The sequence below is a fragment of the Anarrhichthys ocellatus genome, unplaced genomic scaffold, assembly GCF_004355925.1.
Source record: "Anarrhichthys ocellatus isolate YVR2014 unplaced genomic scaffold, GSC_Weel_1.0 scaffold19, whole genome shotgun sequence".
Classification (NCBI taxonomy): Eukaryota; Metazoa; Chordata; class Actinopteri; order Perciformes; family Anarhichadidae; genus Anarrhichthys; species Anarrhichthys ocellatus.
This window is the reverse complement of record NW_022280049.1, coordinates 4,177,905-4,196,421: the sequence shown is the minus strand read 5'-3', so window position 1 is coordinate 4,196,421 and position 18,517 is coordinate 4,177,905. Positions and strand designations below refer to the sequence as shown.

Here is an 18,517-nt window from a genome sequence, read left to right as displayed (position 1 = left end):
CATGCCCTCCAGAAAATTACCTTCAGTTTGTAGTCCTCTTGAAAATTTCTCTCTTTTTAATTAAGGAATACATTTACAATATATAATTAGAAAACATGTACAGTTTGCATATTTACACTTTGAAACAACAATTAATAAAATAGATCTTCAAACACACTATGAGCAAAAGACATTCCACACGATTTTCTGTATCTACATCGTACTTTTGTCTACTTCTACATTTTGATACGTAAAAAACTATTCTTTTGTTATTCATAATCGTAATTAGAATTGTAAAAAAATTACAATACATTTCTATATTTTACAATTGATATGGAAAATGTAAACTTGTTAACAAAATAGTAATCATCAACAGAAAATAGTTCTAGCCCTTTTTTCTTTTTAAACAGAGGTGTAAACTACATTGATAGTAGATTTAAAGGCTCCAGGACACTCTGACATTGATGCAGAAAACATATACATGTCCAAAAATACGTCTGGCATCAGTTCAATGTTGGCACAGATAATATTTAGATAAATTCAGACTCCATCATACAGTGGAACAAAAGTTAACAAGTTGGCCCATCTGTCCATTTGCCTGCATCTCATCACCGACCACCTGTTGCACTCCGTAGTTACGAACTTAAAGCAGTTACTGACTGTAACATCTCAATCTATTTCTCTCTAGCTGAGCTCAGAATTTTTCTTCCTTAAAGATGTGATTGTCTGCTTTGCCACTGACGGTTTCGATCCTCATCTGGTTGGTCCTGAGGCGCTGCGTCTGAACACTGTGACGAACACCGTAGCCAAAATAGATGACTAACCCTGGCGAGAGAAGAGGGGGATCGTTACAGTTCAGCAGCTAACTCAATAAAAGATCTAATCCTTTCAAGCAGAAATATGTTCTTACCCACTAACATCCAAATAGCATATCGCATCCATGTTTCTCCACCTAACTGGACCATCAGGTAGACGTTGATGAATGTACTCACTAACGGCAGAGCAGGGAGAAATGGCACCTGTGAACAGAGAATACAAGATGTGAAAGGATGTTCTACTTGATGTCTGTTAGAACTTGCTCAGAATGCTCAGGTGCACAACTCCTCTCACCATGAAAGATGCCTTGGCAGTGTTTTGTGGGTGCCTCCATATGAGGAAAGTGTTTAGCAACACAATGAAGGCGAGGACGCAGACAACCACCACACTCCATGCTTCCAAACGGGACAGAGCATCTAAGGCTTGCGTCAGGACGACACACAGTGCAACCAAACATGCAACTGCAGAAAAAGAAAAGATGAAAAAGAGACATCAGTTCGTGGACCAGAGAGACAAAAGAATTTTCCAAAGCAAAGAAATTGGTGGTCAAGAAAAGGTACTTAAAAAAAAAAAAAAGCCACAGGCGCTTCAGTAATGTTTGCCTTGCTTACCAGAGATTAGAGTCAAGATTGTGACTCTTCTTGAGGTGGATGCATTGGGAGTTGAGGGAGGCTTCAGGAGGCCAAACTTGGTGTTTGATTCTTTAATCTGTAGGTCTGTGTCTTCAGATGGACCGACTTGGTACCTTGATTGGGAAAAAAAATACATTTGTATCATAGATATTTTTTCTCAGTAGCTAAAGCACTGTGGAAGAAGAAACGGATGGAATAAATATACCTCAGTATTAAGATGCATATGGCCACGAGTGTGTAAGCAAACAAAGTGCCGATGGACATCATTTCCACCAAGGCTTCCAGGTCAAACAGCAGAGCCATGATGGCTAAAGATGACAAAGAGGCATACAGTGTTACTTAAGTCCGTAAACCTCACCACATGTACATAGAAGCTGATGAACAGCTGGAACATCTGTACCTGCCACAGTTCCAGACGATATGGTAGCTATGGCAGGACTGCCCTTGGGGGTAACTTTGGTCAGGGGTTGGAAAAGCAGGCCGTCTCTTGCCATGGCGAATAGTACCCGGGGCATTGGGAACATCGAACCCAGCAGGCTGGAGAGCCAAACACAAACAGTGTCGGTCAACAAACATTTATATACTTTTAGTAACAGGCCAGCATGGCTTTACTCCAATTTAGTAAAAAAAAAAAGAAAAAATAGGTTATTCATTATAACATCTCATATGCTGTATTCATACTCCAAAATGTATTTGCTGGCAAGTGTTTGTCATGATATGTTGATTTAGGCCCTTTTCTGATGAATTAAAGTCATACTAATAGACATTGCATTTAAAGAAAAGCTTGTTGGACCTAGATGCTGAACTGAGCTTTGTGATGATTCCTTTGCATTGTTTCTAGATGTCATTTGAAGCCCTTCCTCTTTCACAGATGGCAGTTCTATAGAAAATATGTCAGCTGAGGTTGTTCCCCAGGAAGAGCTGGAAAGTGTTGTGGAGAAGGACGTCTGGAATACCCTCCTAAGCCTGTTGCCCCTGTGACCCATCCCCGGATAAGCGTAATATGATGGATGGCTGGAGGATTTTCTGATTAATGTTGCTGTAGAGCACACTTTTATTTCAATACAGGGCATTAAAGCAGAGTGCTACGGCTCTGTGAGGTTGTACTTAGCAGTGCGTTGAGCATGCTCACAATGGCAATCCTAACATGCTGATGATAACCATGCTCACTGTCTTGGTTTAGTGTTAAAAGTTCTTCAGAATCGTTGTATACGTACAGAGAAGTACATGAAATTTGACCCCTGCATTTATCCCATCCTACGCATTTAGGACAAGTGGTTTGCTGTAAAGCGCCTGGGCAGAAACCTGGACACTGGGAGCCGGGAAACAAATCGCCAAACTCCACGGTTAAAGGAAAGTTACTACAATTCATCCTGAGAGGAAAATGAATGTCTGTATCACATTTCATGGCAATCTATCCAAGGAAAAGTCAGGGGATCACCAAAGTCACTGTGATTCTCTGGGGAACATTATTGTAAGTTTTATGGCAATCTATGCAATAGTTGTTGCGATTTTTCAGTCTGGAACAAAGTAGTGGAATGACCTTGCTGCAGGCGTGGCGAAGAAAAGTGAAACGTTTTAAGCCCAAACATTGTTTTCTCCAACGACAGTCACATCACATGACCCCGCCTGTACTACCAGTGGTTTCCTACCTGGTGGATAGAGCACACAGCGATCCCACAGCCACAACGTATTTGGCAGGACCCCAGCCGATGTAGTCAAAAGCCACTGGCAGGGGGCTTTTTTCACTGAGCAGGTAATAGGGCATCATGAGGGTGAGAGCAGCAGACACAGCAAAGTAGGCCACGAAACAGATGAGTAGCGAGGCCACAATGCCCAGAGGGATGGACTTCTGGGGGTTCTTCACTTCTTCACCTACAAAGAAAAGCAAAGAAGTCGGTGAGATTTTCAGCCTTGTTTGGGTAACATGACATTAAAAAGGTAATATCCCATAAATATGACAAAATGATAATTGTAATAATTCAAAACCTCAAGGGACTATCATTTACAAGGCAGTTTGATGAACACAATTCTAGGGTGCACTCGTGACCTTCATCAGAGGGAGTTGGCTCAGTTGTAACAGAGTCACTTCAGTTGTTATCAAGCAACTGGAATTGCTGATAACAACTGAACCATCTCCGAGATGGGTTAGCAAACTCCTTCCACTGATAAAGGCCACAAGACACAGATAAAAAAAAGCTCTGGAATGTTTTCAGTACCACTTTTCTTTTGTCAAATCTTATCAGGAGCCATACCATATAAAACCCTTCAATGTTTCAGCAACAACACACCAAACATACTGACATCTGTTGCTACACTTCAAAGTCTGGCACACATTTCTGCTTTGTCATCGTGCATGCAGTATTATGTGAGTTTGTGCTTGTTTATTTAGCAAAAGAATCTCATCTACTGGTAAAAAAAATGAACAACATATAATCACACTGATAAAAGGAGACGTTGTCATCTCACCTGTTGTAGCGATGCAGTCAAATCCAACAAAAGCATAGAAACATGTTGCAGCGCCGGCCACCGTTCCACTAATGCCATAGGGGAAAAATCCACCCGCTCCATACAAACTTGTCAGATTGGCAGTAGAGCTCAAATTTCTGCAGTGGACAGGGAACATTATTTAGTGTTTATTTAAAGTGAGGGAGCAATACTATGGTATTTATGTAAGAAATGATCCCGCACACACACAAACACAGAAATGCTTCCATTGCTCTTTGACATTACTTGAATTCTGCCGTGGCGTTTATAAGAGCCTCCTCACTGATTTGCCAGTTGGAGATGTCCCCTTTGATAAACCCAGCGATGGCCACAAACACCAGCACCAGGATGTTGATCACTGTGAAGATCTTGTTGATTGTTGTTGATTCTTTCACTCCAAATGCCAGCACACCTTCATCGGAAACATGGTGAGTGTTATTTTCTTTATAGCCTATATATTACTGCTGCCACCATAACAACACCGGTTTCATAATTGTACCTGACAGTAGCATGACGAGAACGGCAGCAAAGACATCTGGGTAAGGTGCAAGGCCAGTAAGGCTCATGGCCGCATTTGCTTCAAAGTATTTCGATATGGCCCCCCCTATTAGGTCATCAAATGTCCCACTCCATGCCAGCGCGACACTAGATGTCCCTGAGAAAAGGATGCAATAAATGAATCACCAGAGTCACCATTCAATAACTGAAGTCATAAACAGTAAAATACTCATGGTGATAGCTCCTTCGTCTTTCACACTTTATGGCTCTGTTATTTCAAACCACAAGGGTTAATGACATGCAAGCAATGACTTTAACTAGTTTTTGTGAAAAACACTCTTAACAGGAAAACTTTCGCTGTTAAAAGAGCCATTAAGAATCTGCTTGTAGAACAAGTGAAAGGTCAAAGTGTTCACGTGTCTCATGTTGATGGTTGATCATTGATAGGTTTCAGTGTTCTCAGTGAGTCAAACATGTTACATGAGAGGAAAATGTGTTTTTCAGAGGATGAAAATCTAAAAAATTGAGCCAGAAATAAATATTACGACAGAGATTATATTGAAAATATATTTTTTTTCCGATACATTTTTAGCTGGAGGCAACTTTTTAAAGGGGACAAAACCTACCTCGCTGAATAACAGACATGATAATCTATTGTAATTGACACATTGAATGAAACAAATCCTGGGTAGCACACTTGCCTATGACGTAGGAGAGTAACAGATTCCACCCAGTGATAAAAGCCAGCAGCTCTCCGACAGTCACATAGCTGTAAAGGTATGCTGAGCCTGTTTTGGGAACCCGCGCTCCAAACTCTGCATAGCACAGCCCGGCGAATATGGAGGCCAGGGCGGCGATGAAGAAGGAGACGATGATGCTGGGTCCAGCAGTGTCTCTGGCCACCTCTCCAGAGAGGACGTAGACCCCGGCCCCCAGGGTGCTGCCCACACCGAGGGCCACCAGGTCCAGGGTGGTCAGGCATCGGTTAAACGTGGACTGCTCCCCCTCTGGCTCCAGGGGCTTCCTTTGAGACACGCTCACCAGAAGGGACTTCATCCAGCCGCACGACATGCTTCTATGCGTTTGGATCAGGGATGGGAAAGGAAGAGACAGGTGGGAGTGTTATGGAGAAAGAGGGAGTCAATGGAAGAGAGTGAGGGGAGAGGAGAGGAGTGGGGAAGAAAGGGCAGAACAGTGAACCTGTCAGTGAATGATTGTCATGTCAGATCCACTGTAGAACATTTACTCTTGACATGAAACATGTAACAGTGGCAAAAGGAGATAGTTAAAAGGCATCAAGGAAGATCAATAAACCATGGAGACTTGGACAAATTCCATTTTGTTAAACCTTAATCATGATTAGATGATGACTTGTTCAACAATTGCTCTACTAATATTTCACTGGATTTACATTAAGGACAGAAGAAGACTGAATTCACTCACCTCTCCTGTATAATCCTTTGCCTCACAGGGACACTTAGAAGAGACAATTAATAGGATCCATCATGCCCGTAAATCACATTATTCTTTTATACATGCCCTACTTTATCACCCCCCCTGATATGATAGTGCTGATGCCTGGAGTTTCCATCGCCGCCCACATCTCAAAAGTAACGCCCTGCTTTGTGAACTGCACTTTACTCAACCTTCAATTACTTACACAATTACTTCCTTGAACGTTCCTGATAATGCAGAAGATCCATTTATAATTTGTTTTCCCTGTGTGGCAATAAAAATTAATTATTTTTTAATTCGCAAAGTGTGTATCCACATCACGGGAGCAGTAGCATGTCAGAGATGCACTGATGCAGTGTTTACATTACCTGTGTCGACATGCTTGTTTTTTTTTAAGAAAAGGCATTTTTAATTTTCTTTTCCTGTTTTAAATGACTACACCTCCTGCACAGTTTGTAATTTGTAACGTTAGTTTTTGTTGTTTATTTAACTTCTAAGCCAGAAGTAATTTGGATTTTTATCCCACATTTTCAATATCTGACACGGCAGGGAGAAAAGAAATGAAGAGAAGGAAATTAACAAAACCTTTAAGGAAATTACACTTGTTTTCTTTAATGCATATTTTAAAAAATGTGACTATTGGTGTGTGTGTAACCCATGCTTGTGTTGTAAACCAGAGGGGGGGGGGGGGGCTTTGATGGTCTTTTCATGATTATGCCTTCAAGATAATCCAAGACTTTACACTGTACACATTCGTCTATGACTTTGGATTTTGTCCTTCACAAACCCAATAAAACAGAAAGGTCTGAATGTGGCAGCAGTAGAAACTGAGAAACACTGACAACATCCTCAGTGTCTGGCACCCATCAATAAAACGTGGTCATTTATAAGAAACAACAAGGATACACTTTATCTTTATAGCCCCTTTCCAAACTGTGTTTACAAGGTGCTTGTACTTTAGAGATATGCAGATGTGTTGCTGTTCAGTACGTCATATCAAAAAAAAAACTACACTATGTTCTCAAAGTTTACATGCATGTGTACATACAACAAGTCTGTGACCTTATCACTGCGGCTACGTTGGAGTTTTTCCTGCCGTATCCCCATATCTACCTGGAGGTGTGAGCCTGCCAGACCAATGGTTAGAGTAAAGGAAACAGAGGGGGACAAAGCAGCTTTCATGGCTTATGCACACAGCGGGCTGCACACTTGCTCTGTGAAAGGTAGCTTTCGCCATCTCATCTCCCATCATGGGATTTCAGCTCACCTAATCTCTCCTGGCATCTAACGCAGCAGACAGGAGGCGAGTGGGAAAGCAGAGGTGTGGACAGTCAAAGTACCTTTGACCAAACTTGAAGCTCAGGCTTCCTATCTGCAGATCTTGGATGAGATACCGTTTCCAAAAGGGGACAATGGGGTAATACTTAACTGAACCACAGCTACTACGCACGTGATGTGCAGCTTTATGATCAGAAGGTTGATCTGCATGACAGTGAAGCTCAGTTAATGATCATTAATCATCATGTCTACTGTGCAGTTACAGAAGTGTTACAGAGAAATATTGCAGTCCAGCATTCAGACAGAAGTTAAAGCAGAGGTTAGGGTTTAAATCTGACCGGCTTCTGGTCATTTCATTCAGTAGATACACAAGTTGTTTACCTTGTCTTCAGTCCCACAAGGAGTGACTGGTGACTGTGTGGTCAAAACAGCAAAATGAAGCAAAGATATCCGCGCTGTTGACTTGGACGAAGGAAACATGATTTTGACTGTGATATATACAAGAGTGCCCTGTGAGACCCTCCCACTCAATGGAATTACTTACAAAGTAGCCTTTCTCACTCCCGACCAGTTCCGTTCATAATGTGCTCATTATTGCATGGGAGGCACAGGGTGAGAATTGTGAACAGCAAATCCCATTCAGAATGTCAAAAATGTTTTTGTGCTCACTTCATTTGTTGTTTTGTTTTCACGTTTTTTTTTCATTTCATTTGTTTTAAATCCATGAATTTGTGGTGTTAGGAAAATAGCTTTTTTTCAGATATGTCTCTGTTATTGTTAAAAATTGAAGTCACTGGTTAGTTTAGGGACACAAATATATGGTTTTAAATATATATTACACACATTTATTTTGTGCCCTCGGGGATGTTACTGAGCCCAATTGTTGATTGTCTGTAGATCCCATTTGGGCTGGAATTTTGCAGTTTTTCCCAACACCGCCTGAGATACGATGAGGTTCTCATGCAATGCATTTTAAAAGCAGAAGAGGTCAGTATATAACAATTACATTTCATCACTGGTGCCTCCCACCTCCATCTGTGTTGACCTCATATGGCCCCCTCTCACTCTGAACAGTGGCAGAAAGAAAATCGAAATGTAAATAAAATCCAGTTGGAAATCATTTCTGATACCATGGTGCCTCTTACCGCGCCACTTTTTTTTTTTTCCTTATCTAGTCCACAATGCTGACATGCCTCTCTCGCTCTCTCCCCCCCCTAACTATGCTGGCAACTGTCTCCCCCTCTGACTGGAATAGACGCCTGACAGGACAGAAATAGAGCAGGCAAGCTCTCACATCATGTATGTATGTATCAGGTGTATCATTGATTTTAACAAGAGGGAAACAGACATCGACATAACACCTGCAGCTCCCTTCTGTTAAAATCACATCTGAACTCTTGGTCATGTGACAAAGTTAAAGAAATTCCGGAGTGATAAGGGTCTTTATCCAAACTCAACATGAAGGTGTGCGTGCACACTGACGCTTTGCGTGGCCCATTTAAATTGCTTTTCAATGTTTTTAAAGATGTAGGCAACTTAACAATTGCGCGGCCTCCATGCGTTTATGCTTCAGTTAGGACTGGGTGATACCGGTCACATGCATGTCTTCACCGTGGGACATTGCATTGCTAAAACCAGGCTCGCACACACACGCGCACGCGCACGCACACACGCTTCAAGCTGCGCGACGGAGCGCCGCAGTCGTTGCGTCAAGGAGGACACGTAACGGGACTGCTTAGCCTGGCCGGAGGAGACAGACAGACCGGGGACACAGCAAAGACAGCAGAAACACTCTCACTGGATCTTTCACACACAAGGTAAAATATGTTTACTATTATTACCTAAACCTTTTCAGTTCGAAGCAAAACTGCTCCTGGAGAAGTTTACTGATGCTTCATTTTTCAACGTGCTAATGAACTGCAGTAGGCAAGATAATTCTGGGAATTATTGCACATAAAAGTGATATCATGTACAACTATAACGTCTTAAAATGTCAGAGAGAGTTAGAAAAAAAGCATTAGAAAAAAAACATATATCCTTTAGTTAATGTAAAGCCCCCGAAGTTTATTCTATGTGGGGCACAAAGAAGGGTGTGGTTCTACATGGCCCACTCCCCCCAGACCTTCATTCTGACATTAAACTGTGCCTGCATGCTATTTTGGGATAGCTTCACATCCAGTCGTAAACAAAAAGCACAACATTTCAAACCACGAAGGCGTTTCCTCTTTAATTCTCTTTAGAAAAGCTGAACAAATATAAGTCTGTATTTACCCTGTCCTCAATTTGATCTGTAGAAAGGTTTCGTAATTTTGCACCGTGATTCTAAATTGAGAAATGTAGTCACTAGAGTTAGCAGAAATACTTTCTCTATATAGCAGCTGCCTCCATATGCTTTACTGAATGGCTGCATTATCTGTTAGAGTATATGGAAAATGTGATGAAATAGTTTTCCTGCCAGTTGGCTGAATGCAAATTCCATCGGCCTGCATGTCATTACATTCTTGAGCTGTAGATGGTTTTAACCAGCACACTGAACAGAGAGCCCTCATTAGAATTAGCCAGGAAAAAGCAGGGATCGTCATCATCATGAATATTGATGTCTTTGCAACATGATTTCCCGCACATCCGAGGGAAATGATACCCTCATTAAGACAAGGATGTTTTTGCAATGCTGTTCCCATCCCTACATCAGCATTTCTTTCTCTCTCTCTCTCTCTCTCTCTCTCTCTCTCTCTCTCTCTCTCTCTAGGACTGAAACTATTGATTCCAGTGCAGTGTTGACACAGCAGACCAAATATAGAAATGGTAAGTAGACAGGACCTTTCTCCTCTGGCATTATGTAAGTATGATTCAGATTGTATCTGAGCACACTTTGTATCTGTGGAGCATGGATGGTTTTGTGTGCCACTGAATGGACAGAGTGAGGTCATCTTTCTGTCACCTGCCACCATGTGATTCTTCCCCATCATAAAGGCAGCCGGGTAGGGTGTCATTGTAACCTGCGGTGCTCCTGACAGCATCTGTACAATAGCTTTGTCGTCCAGCTTTCTCGTCAGTGTCCCGTCCTTCTGATCTTACTTGAGGTGAAACACACGCTTGCTCTTAATTATGCTCTGCACAGTTGTGGCCTTGGCAACAGAGGAAACAAGCGAGTGAGAAAGGAAGGAAGGGGTAGAAATGTACCTCCGAAAATTAAATCCACATTAGGACTTTTCCACATAAGAACCATAAATGAGATTAGTTGAAGGCCTGTTGTTGAGGGCTTGTGTTTGTGGCCCGGTTGCTATGTGGGTGAAGCTGTCCAGCTGTCGTGAAGAGTGATGGTCGCCGCGGTGAAGCAGACGATCTGAGCATGTGCAGTGGCACCTCACCAGGGTGGAGAGCATATTTTGGCCGACTGCCTCGATGCAGCAGTAATCTCCATACGGCAGCAGCTGCAAGTTTGAGCTTTCAATATGCAGGCCAAGCTTTCTGATTTGCCCCAGTGAATGAGCATCTAGCCTCACAGCTTCACAGGGCCCAAACGATTGAGCAATCAGCATTTTGAGCCGTTGTATGACAGGCCCCTGCAAAAGGAGCTACTTTGTGTGCAACCTGACTCCCTGCTTCTCCTACAAACCCACTGTCCCACTCCTACGTGCACCGGCGACACACACACACACACAGAAATAGCAGGTTTTCCTCTGCTCTGTCTCGGCTGGGGGTGAGACAGGTGCAAGCAGTCATGTCGCAGTGTCCCATCACTGCCACTTTAACACAGTCCACTACTCACACCCTGCAAGGAAGTGTGGGTCAAGCCAGCGCACTGTTCAAAATCGGGACATCGAATGCTAACTTTTTGACCCTGGAAACAAAGTGAGTTCTGACCTTCTGAACTTCAGTTGGGAAGGTTCACATCCAGCCTCTGTCTGTGCTGTCTGGGTTAGGGTGAGCAGCATAGTACATGGTAAAGGAGAAACCAAGGAACACAGACAGTATGTGATGGAACATGACCTTGCTAGTTTCTCTGTGAGCCTGTACTCAGGCACAGCGATGGTTTGAGCTAAATGCTAATGTCAGCATGCTAACATGTTCACACTGGCAATGCTAACATGTGGATGTTTAGCAGGAATAATTCACAATCTTAACATTTGCTCATTAGAAAGATACACAAAGTATTGGTCAATTAAACATTTGACCTGATGAAAGCAGCACTATAGATTAAAAGTCAGGGGATCAACAAAGCCTGTAGGCTTTATCCTCTGGGGACTATGAATGTTAGTACCATTTCATGGCAGTCCATTGAACAGGTATGGAAATATTGTCATTCAAATAAAATGCAGATGATATATACATGACAACTTCTTTATGTTTATCTTTAGTACAAAAAAGTTGCATGTCTCCGTATCATGTCAGAGTTCCACATACCTAGATGGCACAACATGACAATTTTAAATTGAGTTGAATCTTCTTCTCATAGGTGTTCAGAGGCATAATAACAGATGCTCCGGACTTCGATCCCACCGCTGATGCTGAGGCCCTTTACAATGCGATGAAAGGCATCGGTGAGTTCCTCCCTCCTCCGGCATTTTTGACCACGGAGGGGGAAAAGGTCATCTTTCATCTTTTTGACTCGTAGGCTGAATGATCCCACAAAGAATTTCACACAGCGATCATGGCAGTCAGATCAGTTTTCTGTGTGTGAGATGGAGTTTGTTGAAGATGTTGCTTTGTGTTCCTCAGGTAGTGATAAAGAGGCCATATTGGACCTGGTCACCTCAAAGAGCAATGCACAGAGGCAGAAAGTCATTGCAGCGTACAAATGCAGCTTTGGAAAGGTACAAGAATACATATTATCATCTCATCTCTGAATTTTGTTTGCTAGAATAGCAACACATTTTCCCACACATTCAGACGGTGGTTAGGACTCCATAATGTGTTGTCGTTACAATAGGACCTGATTGAGGATCTGAAGTATGAGTTGACGGGCAAATTTGAGCGTCTCATTGTCAGTCTGATGAGAACCTCAGCCTACCATGACGCCAAAGAAATGCATGATGCAGTCAAAGTAAGATATTTACCTCAGAGTGAGATTCGTTATAATAATCCAGTTACATTGAATGAAGCTTCATATTTAACTTAATGCTCTTTTTCAAGGGAGTTGGAACAAACGAGGGATGCCTCATTGAAATCATGGCATCCAGAACCAACAGACAGATGAATGAGATGGTCGCAGCATACAAGGACGGTAAGACATGTTAAATAAGATGTAATTTTAAATCAACGTTTTGTTTGTTTAGCACCTGTCAACATTTGACGTTGATGTCTTTGTCTCCAGCCTATAGCAGAGACATAGAGGAGGACATCATCGCGGACACGTCAGGGCACTTTAAGAAGATGCTGGTTGTTTTACTTCAGGTCAGTTCACTGAGGAGTGGATCCAGTCAACCACACAGTGACTGTCTTAGCCACGGTGCCTTTAACCGCTGACTGGTTGTTTTGGTGTGATGGTTCCAGGGGACCAGAGATGAGTCAGGAGTGGTGGACGCAGACCTGGTGCAGCAGGATGCACAAGTGAGAAACACTTTGTGACTAGTAGAGAAATGCTGCATGCTTTATATGGCCTTCATTCAAAAAGTAACTGAATTTTTTTATGTTGTGTGTATAATTTTCTGTACTTGAGTAATACTTAAAAAAAAAAACATTTCAAAGTAACATATAGGCGACAATTTGTATTGCTTCATTTATAACATATTGTCACTTTGCACTAAAAGAGTGTGCCTATTATTCAAGGCATTGCTAAAGCATATATCAACAACACTAAGAGTCTACTGTCTTTTTCTGTGGGTGTCAATGTCATTTGTCGAAGAACTTACAGGCATGCTCTGTAAGGCTGCACCTAACACAGTAGACTTCATAGTCGGGTCGATGAATGTCTGCACATTTGTTTCATAATAATCGATCCAACAGCGGACATTTGGGCCAAATTTTGGGCCAACCAACTGACTCTGCTATCACTAAAGCAAAACTGCTGAAATAAAACTGTCTTGCCAAATTAATGTATTTTTTTTTTTAAATTTCTTCCAACATAACCCACATGTGATATTCATTTGCAATGTACGATAAGGTCACTTTTTACGGTGGATAAACTCTGCATGCAATGATAGACTTTGGATGTCTGAAACATATTTTTTTTTGTTTCATATCGTATCATCTCATCCTGTGTGTCCTTACCTCTGCGTAGGATCTATATGCAGCCGGAGAAGAGCAGTGGGGGACCGACGAGGCCAAATTCATCATGATCCTGGGAAACCGCAGTGTGACCCACCTCTGCATGGGTGAGCACGGCTCTCAGGATAATTAACAGGGCAGTGAGGCATCCAGACATTCCCACTGTGACCTCGAGTCTCAGCAGTTAATGGCAGTTTAAATGTTGTTGTCATAGTTAACGCTCCTCTACCAATGTGCCTTCTATGTCTAATGCCAAGAAAGCTGTCTCTGCTCTTCAGAACTTCTTTTTAAACAAGTTGAAATCTCTGTGTCGCAGAGATGAAATCATTAAATATGAAAACATATGGCAGAAGTGGGTTCCAATTGTAACATCAGTTCAAAGCAAAGAGGCCTTGTGCTACAGCACTCTACAGCCATATTGGTGCTGTGAGGCTTTACTTTGGCACAGTGGTGCTTTGAGGTAACATCCTCATGCTAACGTGCTCACAGTAATAATGCTAACATGATGATGTTTTGAAGGTGATATTTACCAGGTTAGTGTGGCTCAACATCATGAAAATACCTCAATTAGCACAAGATAGTTCACATTTCCCTATGTTGTCTTCTGTTTGTTCAGTATTCGATGCGTACGAGAAGATTGCCGAGATGTCCATAGAACACAGCATTAAGCATGAGTTGTCTGGGGACTTTGAGAGGCTGATGCTGGCTGTTGGTAAGAAACAAACTGAGCGTAGCGCTTTAAAGCAACATGGGGGGGGGGGGTCAAGCTGTCACTTTAACACAAGGCTCTCTTCTTGTTTTTTCTCACAGTCCAGGTCATAAGGAGTGTTCCCATGTTCTATGCCAAGCGCCTTTACAAGTCAATGAAGGTAAACATACGAGACAACACATTCATTGCAGTCTACCATTTTGATATGAATTTTTAAATTGATCAGGACTACTAATAGTTGCCTGGTATCCACTTGTCCTCTCCGTCATTTCCAGGGTCTCGGTACAGCCGACAGCACCCTGATCAGGATCATGATTTCTCGCTCCGAAATAGACATGTTGGACATTCGAGAGTGTTTCCGCCTATTGTATGAGAAGTCACTTTACAACATGATTCAGGTTGGTAACGATTTTTTAAAATATCCTTTGAATTAAATAGCATCAGAAGATCGTACACCTATAACCTGATTCTTTGCCTGTTCAAACCTGCCAGGATGACACGTCAGGGGATTACAAGAGGACACTGCTTAATCTGTGTGGAGGAGATGATGAGTAAGTAACAGTGTGGCTGGAAGCAACAGCAGCGACCAGAGGGGGGTGGTAGAGCACCACTTTTCAGGAGTTACTGTTTTCTGAGGGGAGTTTAACCACGGCCTATTGAGTTATGGGAGAAGAATGATCAAAGCAACAGTGAAGAGAACTACTTGGTAAAGTTTATATCCAATGATTGTCTGAAAGAAAAGCAGCAGTGTATCTAATAACAGATCCCTGTCTTCTCCAGTGTAGTACTCACTCTGTACCATCTGAAGGTTTTGGCTTTGCTGACTGTGCTGTCTTGTGTAAAACTGATCATTACAGCTTAGCTGGAGAGTTCTTCCCTGAAGCTGCTCAGATAGCCTACAAGATGTGGGAAATAAGTGCCATCACCAAAGTCCAGGTTTGGGCCCCATCTGCTAATAGATGTTTCATTGCATGTTTGGTTTGGCTTGGCAGTGGCATGCATCCTAATTACCTGCTGGCCCTGCAATGACCCTGCTTCTTGCAATGCTACCGACTTGGTGCTGATAACGCTGCCATGTCTACACAGCGAGGGCTTTGTGTAACTGCGGATAGGATCAGAATGCTGTGCACTCCAAAACAAATCTTTTTTTGTTATAATGCGCTCTCAAAACCACCGTTTGCCTCGCTTTGTCCTTGGAGTGAATGTCAAAAAGATTTTGAGCATTTTGGTCAACAAAAGCTCGTCTCACTAACGCTCTATAAAACTCAGTTGTTCTTCAGCCTACCCACCTTTCCCATTGTTGGTGATGTCATGGCTTCTAACCTCAAGAGGGCACACCCCCCTCAACAAACTCTTTTCTGTTGTATAGTTCTGCATGTTTACTGCTTTAATAATAAATAATTACACATCTGGTGCATTAAATTTATTTTTTTTTTATATTTATCAAGTGAAACTGTCTCACTTTCCATTCCACATTATGTGTGTGTGTAATTATTGAATCTCCTCTTCTAATCGTGTCATCCCACTACCTTAGCTAAGGTCAACAGTGCGCCCTGCACCCAGTTTTGACCCTGCTGCTGATGCACAAGCGCTGAGGAAGGCTATGAAGGGATTCGGTATGCAACCCGTAAAAGCACATTTACACCGCTACAATTTTACAAAGCAAGTTTTTACGAATGTAACTGCCTGTTGCTGCCTACAGGAACAGACGAAGATGCAATCATTGACATTGTTGCACAGAGAAGCAACGCTCAGAGGCAAGAGATCAGACAGGCCTTCAAATCCCAACTGGGACGGGTGAGTGAAATCAATTATTGCAAACCTAAACCTCAAAACAAATTATGTCTCACCTTTTCGCGTTTTGATGCACATGTACACCACTGGATGTGTTAAACTCAACATGTCAGACTTAACATCTAGCATTCGCTTCAAGCTGTTTGCTGTAACTCAGTGTGTTTGATCATCTGTCCTCAGGATCTGCTGAAGGACCTGAAGTCTGAGCTGTCAAAGAACTTAGAGAGGCTGATCATTGGGCTCATGTTGAAGCCTGCAGAGTTTGATGCCAAAATGATGAGGAAGGCAATAGAGGTACAGTAGATCCAAATCACCGAATGATTTGTCTTTGATGACATGGTTAATTTACAGTGCATGTGTAGTAAAAACAGGAACTCATTAGTGGAATTTACTCCTTCATAACTTCACTATTTTCCAAGTCTGTGCTATAGCTACTGCTTGAATGTCATGGCAGTTACACAGAATATATTTAAAAGTCAAATATCTTTGCATTTTACGTGTGTGTTACTTATCAGACACTGACTGAATAGCCTTGTGTAGAAACCTAACTCATCCTTCACTCTGAACACACAGGAACTGAGTGCAGAAATTTTAAATGCATGTCCCTATTGTGTACATTTTGATGCAGTGCAATTTAATAAATTGCTTATTTGACAGCATACAATCAAAATAGACTGTTTGCTGCATTTATGTCTTGAGTGGTCACACAAGCACTTGTCCACTGCGCTATTTAGGCTTCAAAGAGTTCAGCCTATTTTACTTCCTGGCTTATTCATAGGCATGAGATGATCGATACAGATCGTTATCAGGAGGGTCTGTGATGTTGAAAATAGGAAAAATCAAACAGGGATTACAAAACTTGGATTTTGTCAGTAAATATAGGGAGGCACGGTTCACACGAACTCTCTTCCTCACTGTGTGGTGTGGTTCATGTTCATGTGGTTTGTTGTTTTGTCGCTGTTGCATTTGTGAAACCCCCCTGCCTTTTTGTGCTTTAAACTCTTTAATTGTTTTGAACAGGGGGCTGGGACAGATGAACACGCTCTGATTGAGATCCTGGTCACCAGGAGCAATGAGGAAATACTTGCCATGAATGCTGCTTATCAGGGTGGTGAGTTTAATACCCCCAAAAAAATATGTTAAAAGCACTCACTTGGACTGGAATCCTTTTACATGCAAACCTTTTACATCACAGCCTATAAGAAGTCTTTGGAGGAATCCATTCATTCAGACACATCAGGCCACTTCTGCCGCATCCTTGTTTCTCTTGTGCAGGTAATCATCATCCTCATCTTGAGAACTTAGACTGTGTTTTGTTTCCACACCCACTCACTGGTTGCAGTCTGTCTGCTAACTGTAGCAGAGAACAAAAAATGTGAATTTAATCACATGCACAGTTTTCTTTCACAACGTCGTTGTAAAATAATAAAGAAAAAACAAAATGTTCTTGGTGAACCACTGATGGTTAAGTAGCATTCAACCGTCTTTACTCTGTTCAGGGTGCAAGAGAAGAGGGCCCTGCAGATGAGGAAAGAGCTATTGCAGATGCTCAGGTGACTCAGTCTATGATGTTTTACTGTAACATCTTACTGTATATGTAACGGAAGAATGGGTTTGAATATTTGTTCCTCCTGAACTTATCAGGAACTTGCTGATGCATGTAACGCCGACTCTGACGACATGGAGATGAAGTTCATGAGTATTCTGTGCACCAGAAGCTTCCCCCATCTTAGGAAAGGTAAAGGTCACGAGATCTCAGCGATCACTTTATTACAAATCTAAATGAAATTTCCCTAACTAAATGATTACCTATGTCATGATAACTGATCCCAGTGCTTTCTATTCACAGTATTCCAGGAGTTTGTGAGATACTCCAACAAGGACATTGAACAGATTATCAAGAAGGAGATGTCTGGAGATGTCAAGAATGCATTTTATGCAATAGGTAATCTTTGTCTTTGACCTTTTGAAAGTGTCACAGTGTATACTGCTGACACAATATATTCTGTGACTCCTCCTCAGCATTTTCTTTCTCTCTCTTTGCTTTGTAGTTCGCAGTGTAAAGAACCAGCCCTCTTATTTAGCAGATCGTCTTTACAAAGCCATGAAGGTATTTATTCATAATGCTTTAAATTTGGCAAGTTTGTGCAGTTGTATAATTCTGGCCGCAGGTCTGCAGCACGTCATCCAGGTCTCGCTGATGCGTGCAATGTATTTAGGTTGTGTCTTCTCTCCTCTGTGTGCTTTCTTGGTATCAATGCTGCTGAGTGCTCTCAGACAGTAGTAGTCACTGTAAGTTAATGAGGATAAACAAATGATCTATTGATCTCGGCTGCAGGGCCTTGGTACGGACGACAGAGCGCTGATCCGCATCATGGTGTCCCGAAGCGAGGTCGACCTTTTCAACATTCGTAAAGAGTTCAAGGAAACACACGATGTGTCCCTCCATGAATTCATCCAGGTAGAAACTATGATCGTAAGTCGGAGTCTTTGTCAACTAATACTCTTGTTTGGTGTGTTGTGTTCTCATCTCTTCTGTGGAGGTTCTGTCTCCTGGCCTTTGTCCCACGCTGTGTCAGTGTGTGTTGCACGTTCTTCTTCTGCTGCTGTGTGTGTGTGTGGGGGGGGGGGGGGGGGGGGGGGGGGGGGGGGGGGGGGG

The 18,517-nt window shown here is 42.3% G+C and overlaps 2 protein-coding genes across 4 annotated transcripts in view; one reads left to right on the top strand and one right to left on the bottom strand.

Annotated features, from left to right (window-relative positions):
- Window positions 1-40: 40 nt before the first annotated feature.
- Window positions 41-5,940, bottom strand: LOC116389277 (cationic amino acid transporter 2). Of its 2 annotated transcripts, XM_031857868.1 has the most exons (12): window positions 5,856-5,940; window positions 5,114-5,487; window positions 4,414-4,569; window positions 4,161-4,326; window positions 3,897-4,033; window positions 3,080-3,302; window positions 1,828-1,964; window positions 1,633-1,735; window positions 1,407-1,540; window positions 1,090-1,256; window positions 890-998; window positions 41-804 (listed from the first exon to the last, which is right to left on the bottom strand). In XM_031857868.1, exons 2-12 carry the CDS (start codon window positions 5,481-5,483, stop codon window positions 674-676), a joined length of 1,833 nt encoding a protein of 610 aa, XP_031713728.1. In that variant the 5' UTR covers window positions 5,484-5,487; window positions 5,856-5,940; the 3' UTR covers window positions 41-673. The 2 variants fall into 2 exon arrangements, with proteins under 2 accessions (XP_031713728.1, XP_031713729.1); XM_031857869.1 differs by lacking the exon at window positions 5,856-5,940 and having other exon boundaries at window positions 5,114-5,812.
- A 2,906-nt stretch (window positions 5,941-8,846) lies between these two features.
- Window positions 8,847-18,517, top strand: part of anxa6 (annexin A6) — an 11,091-nt gene continuing 1,420 nt past the window's right edge. The window contains exons 1-24 of one of the 2 annotated variants that reach the window (XM_031857878.1): window positions 8,847-8,962; window positions 9,895-9,950; window positions 11,605-11,689; window positions 11,868-11,962; window positions 12,079-12,192; window positions 12,282-12,372; window positions 12,463-12,542; window positions 12,642-12,698; window positions 13,369-13,462; window positions 13,972-14,067; window positions 14,166-14,224; window positions 14,340-14,462; window positions 14,557-14,615; window positions 14,922-15,000; window positions 15,599-15,680; window positions 15,767-15,861; window positions 16,039-16,152; window positions 16,879-16,969; window positions 17,054-17,133; window positions 17,358-17,411; window positions 17,503-17,596; window positions 17,708-17,803; window positions 17,910-17,968; window positions 18,197-18,319. In XM_031857878.1, the coding sequence (XP_031713738.1) occupies window positions 9,948-9,950; window positions 11,605-11,689; window positions 11,868-11,962; window positions 12,079-12,192; window positions 12,282-12,372; window positions 12,463-12,542; window positions 12,642-12,698; window positions 13,369-13,462; window positions 13,972-14,067; window positions 14,166-14,224; window positions 14,340-14,462; window positions 14,557-14,615; window positions 14,922-15,000; window positions 15,599-15,680; window positions 15,767-15,861; window positions 16,039-16,152; window positions 16,879-16,969; window positions 17,054-17,133; window positions 17,358-17,411; window positions 17,503-17,596; window positions 17,708-17,803; window positions 17,910-17,968; window positions 18,197-18,319 (1,923 nt within the window). In that variant the 5' untranslated portion in view covers window positions 8,847-8,962; window positions 9,895-9,947. Of the gene's footprint in view, window positions 8,963-9,894; window positions 9,951-11,604; window positions 11,690-11,867; window positions 11,963-12,078; window positions 12,193-12,281; window positions 12,373-12,462; window positions 12,543-12,641; window positions 12,699-13,368; window positions 13,463-13,971; window positions 14,068-14,165; window positions 14,225-14,339; window positions 14,463-14,556; window positions 14,616-14,921; window positions 15,001-15,598; window positions 15,681-15,766; window positions 15,862-16,038; window positions 16,153-16,878; window positions 16,970-17,053; window positions 17,134-17,357; window positions 17,412-17,502; window positions 17,597-17,707; window positions 17,804-17,909; window positions 17,969-18,196; window positions 18,335-18,517 lie in introns of both variants that reach the window. The other variant, XM_031857877.1, reaches the window with a different exon arrangement.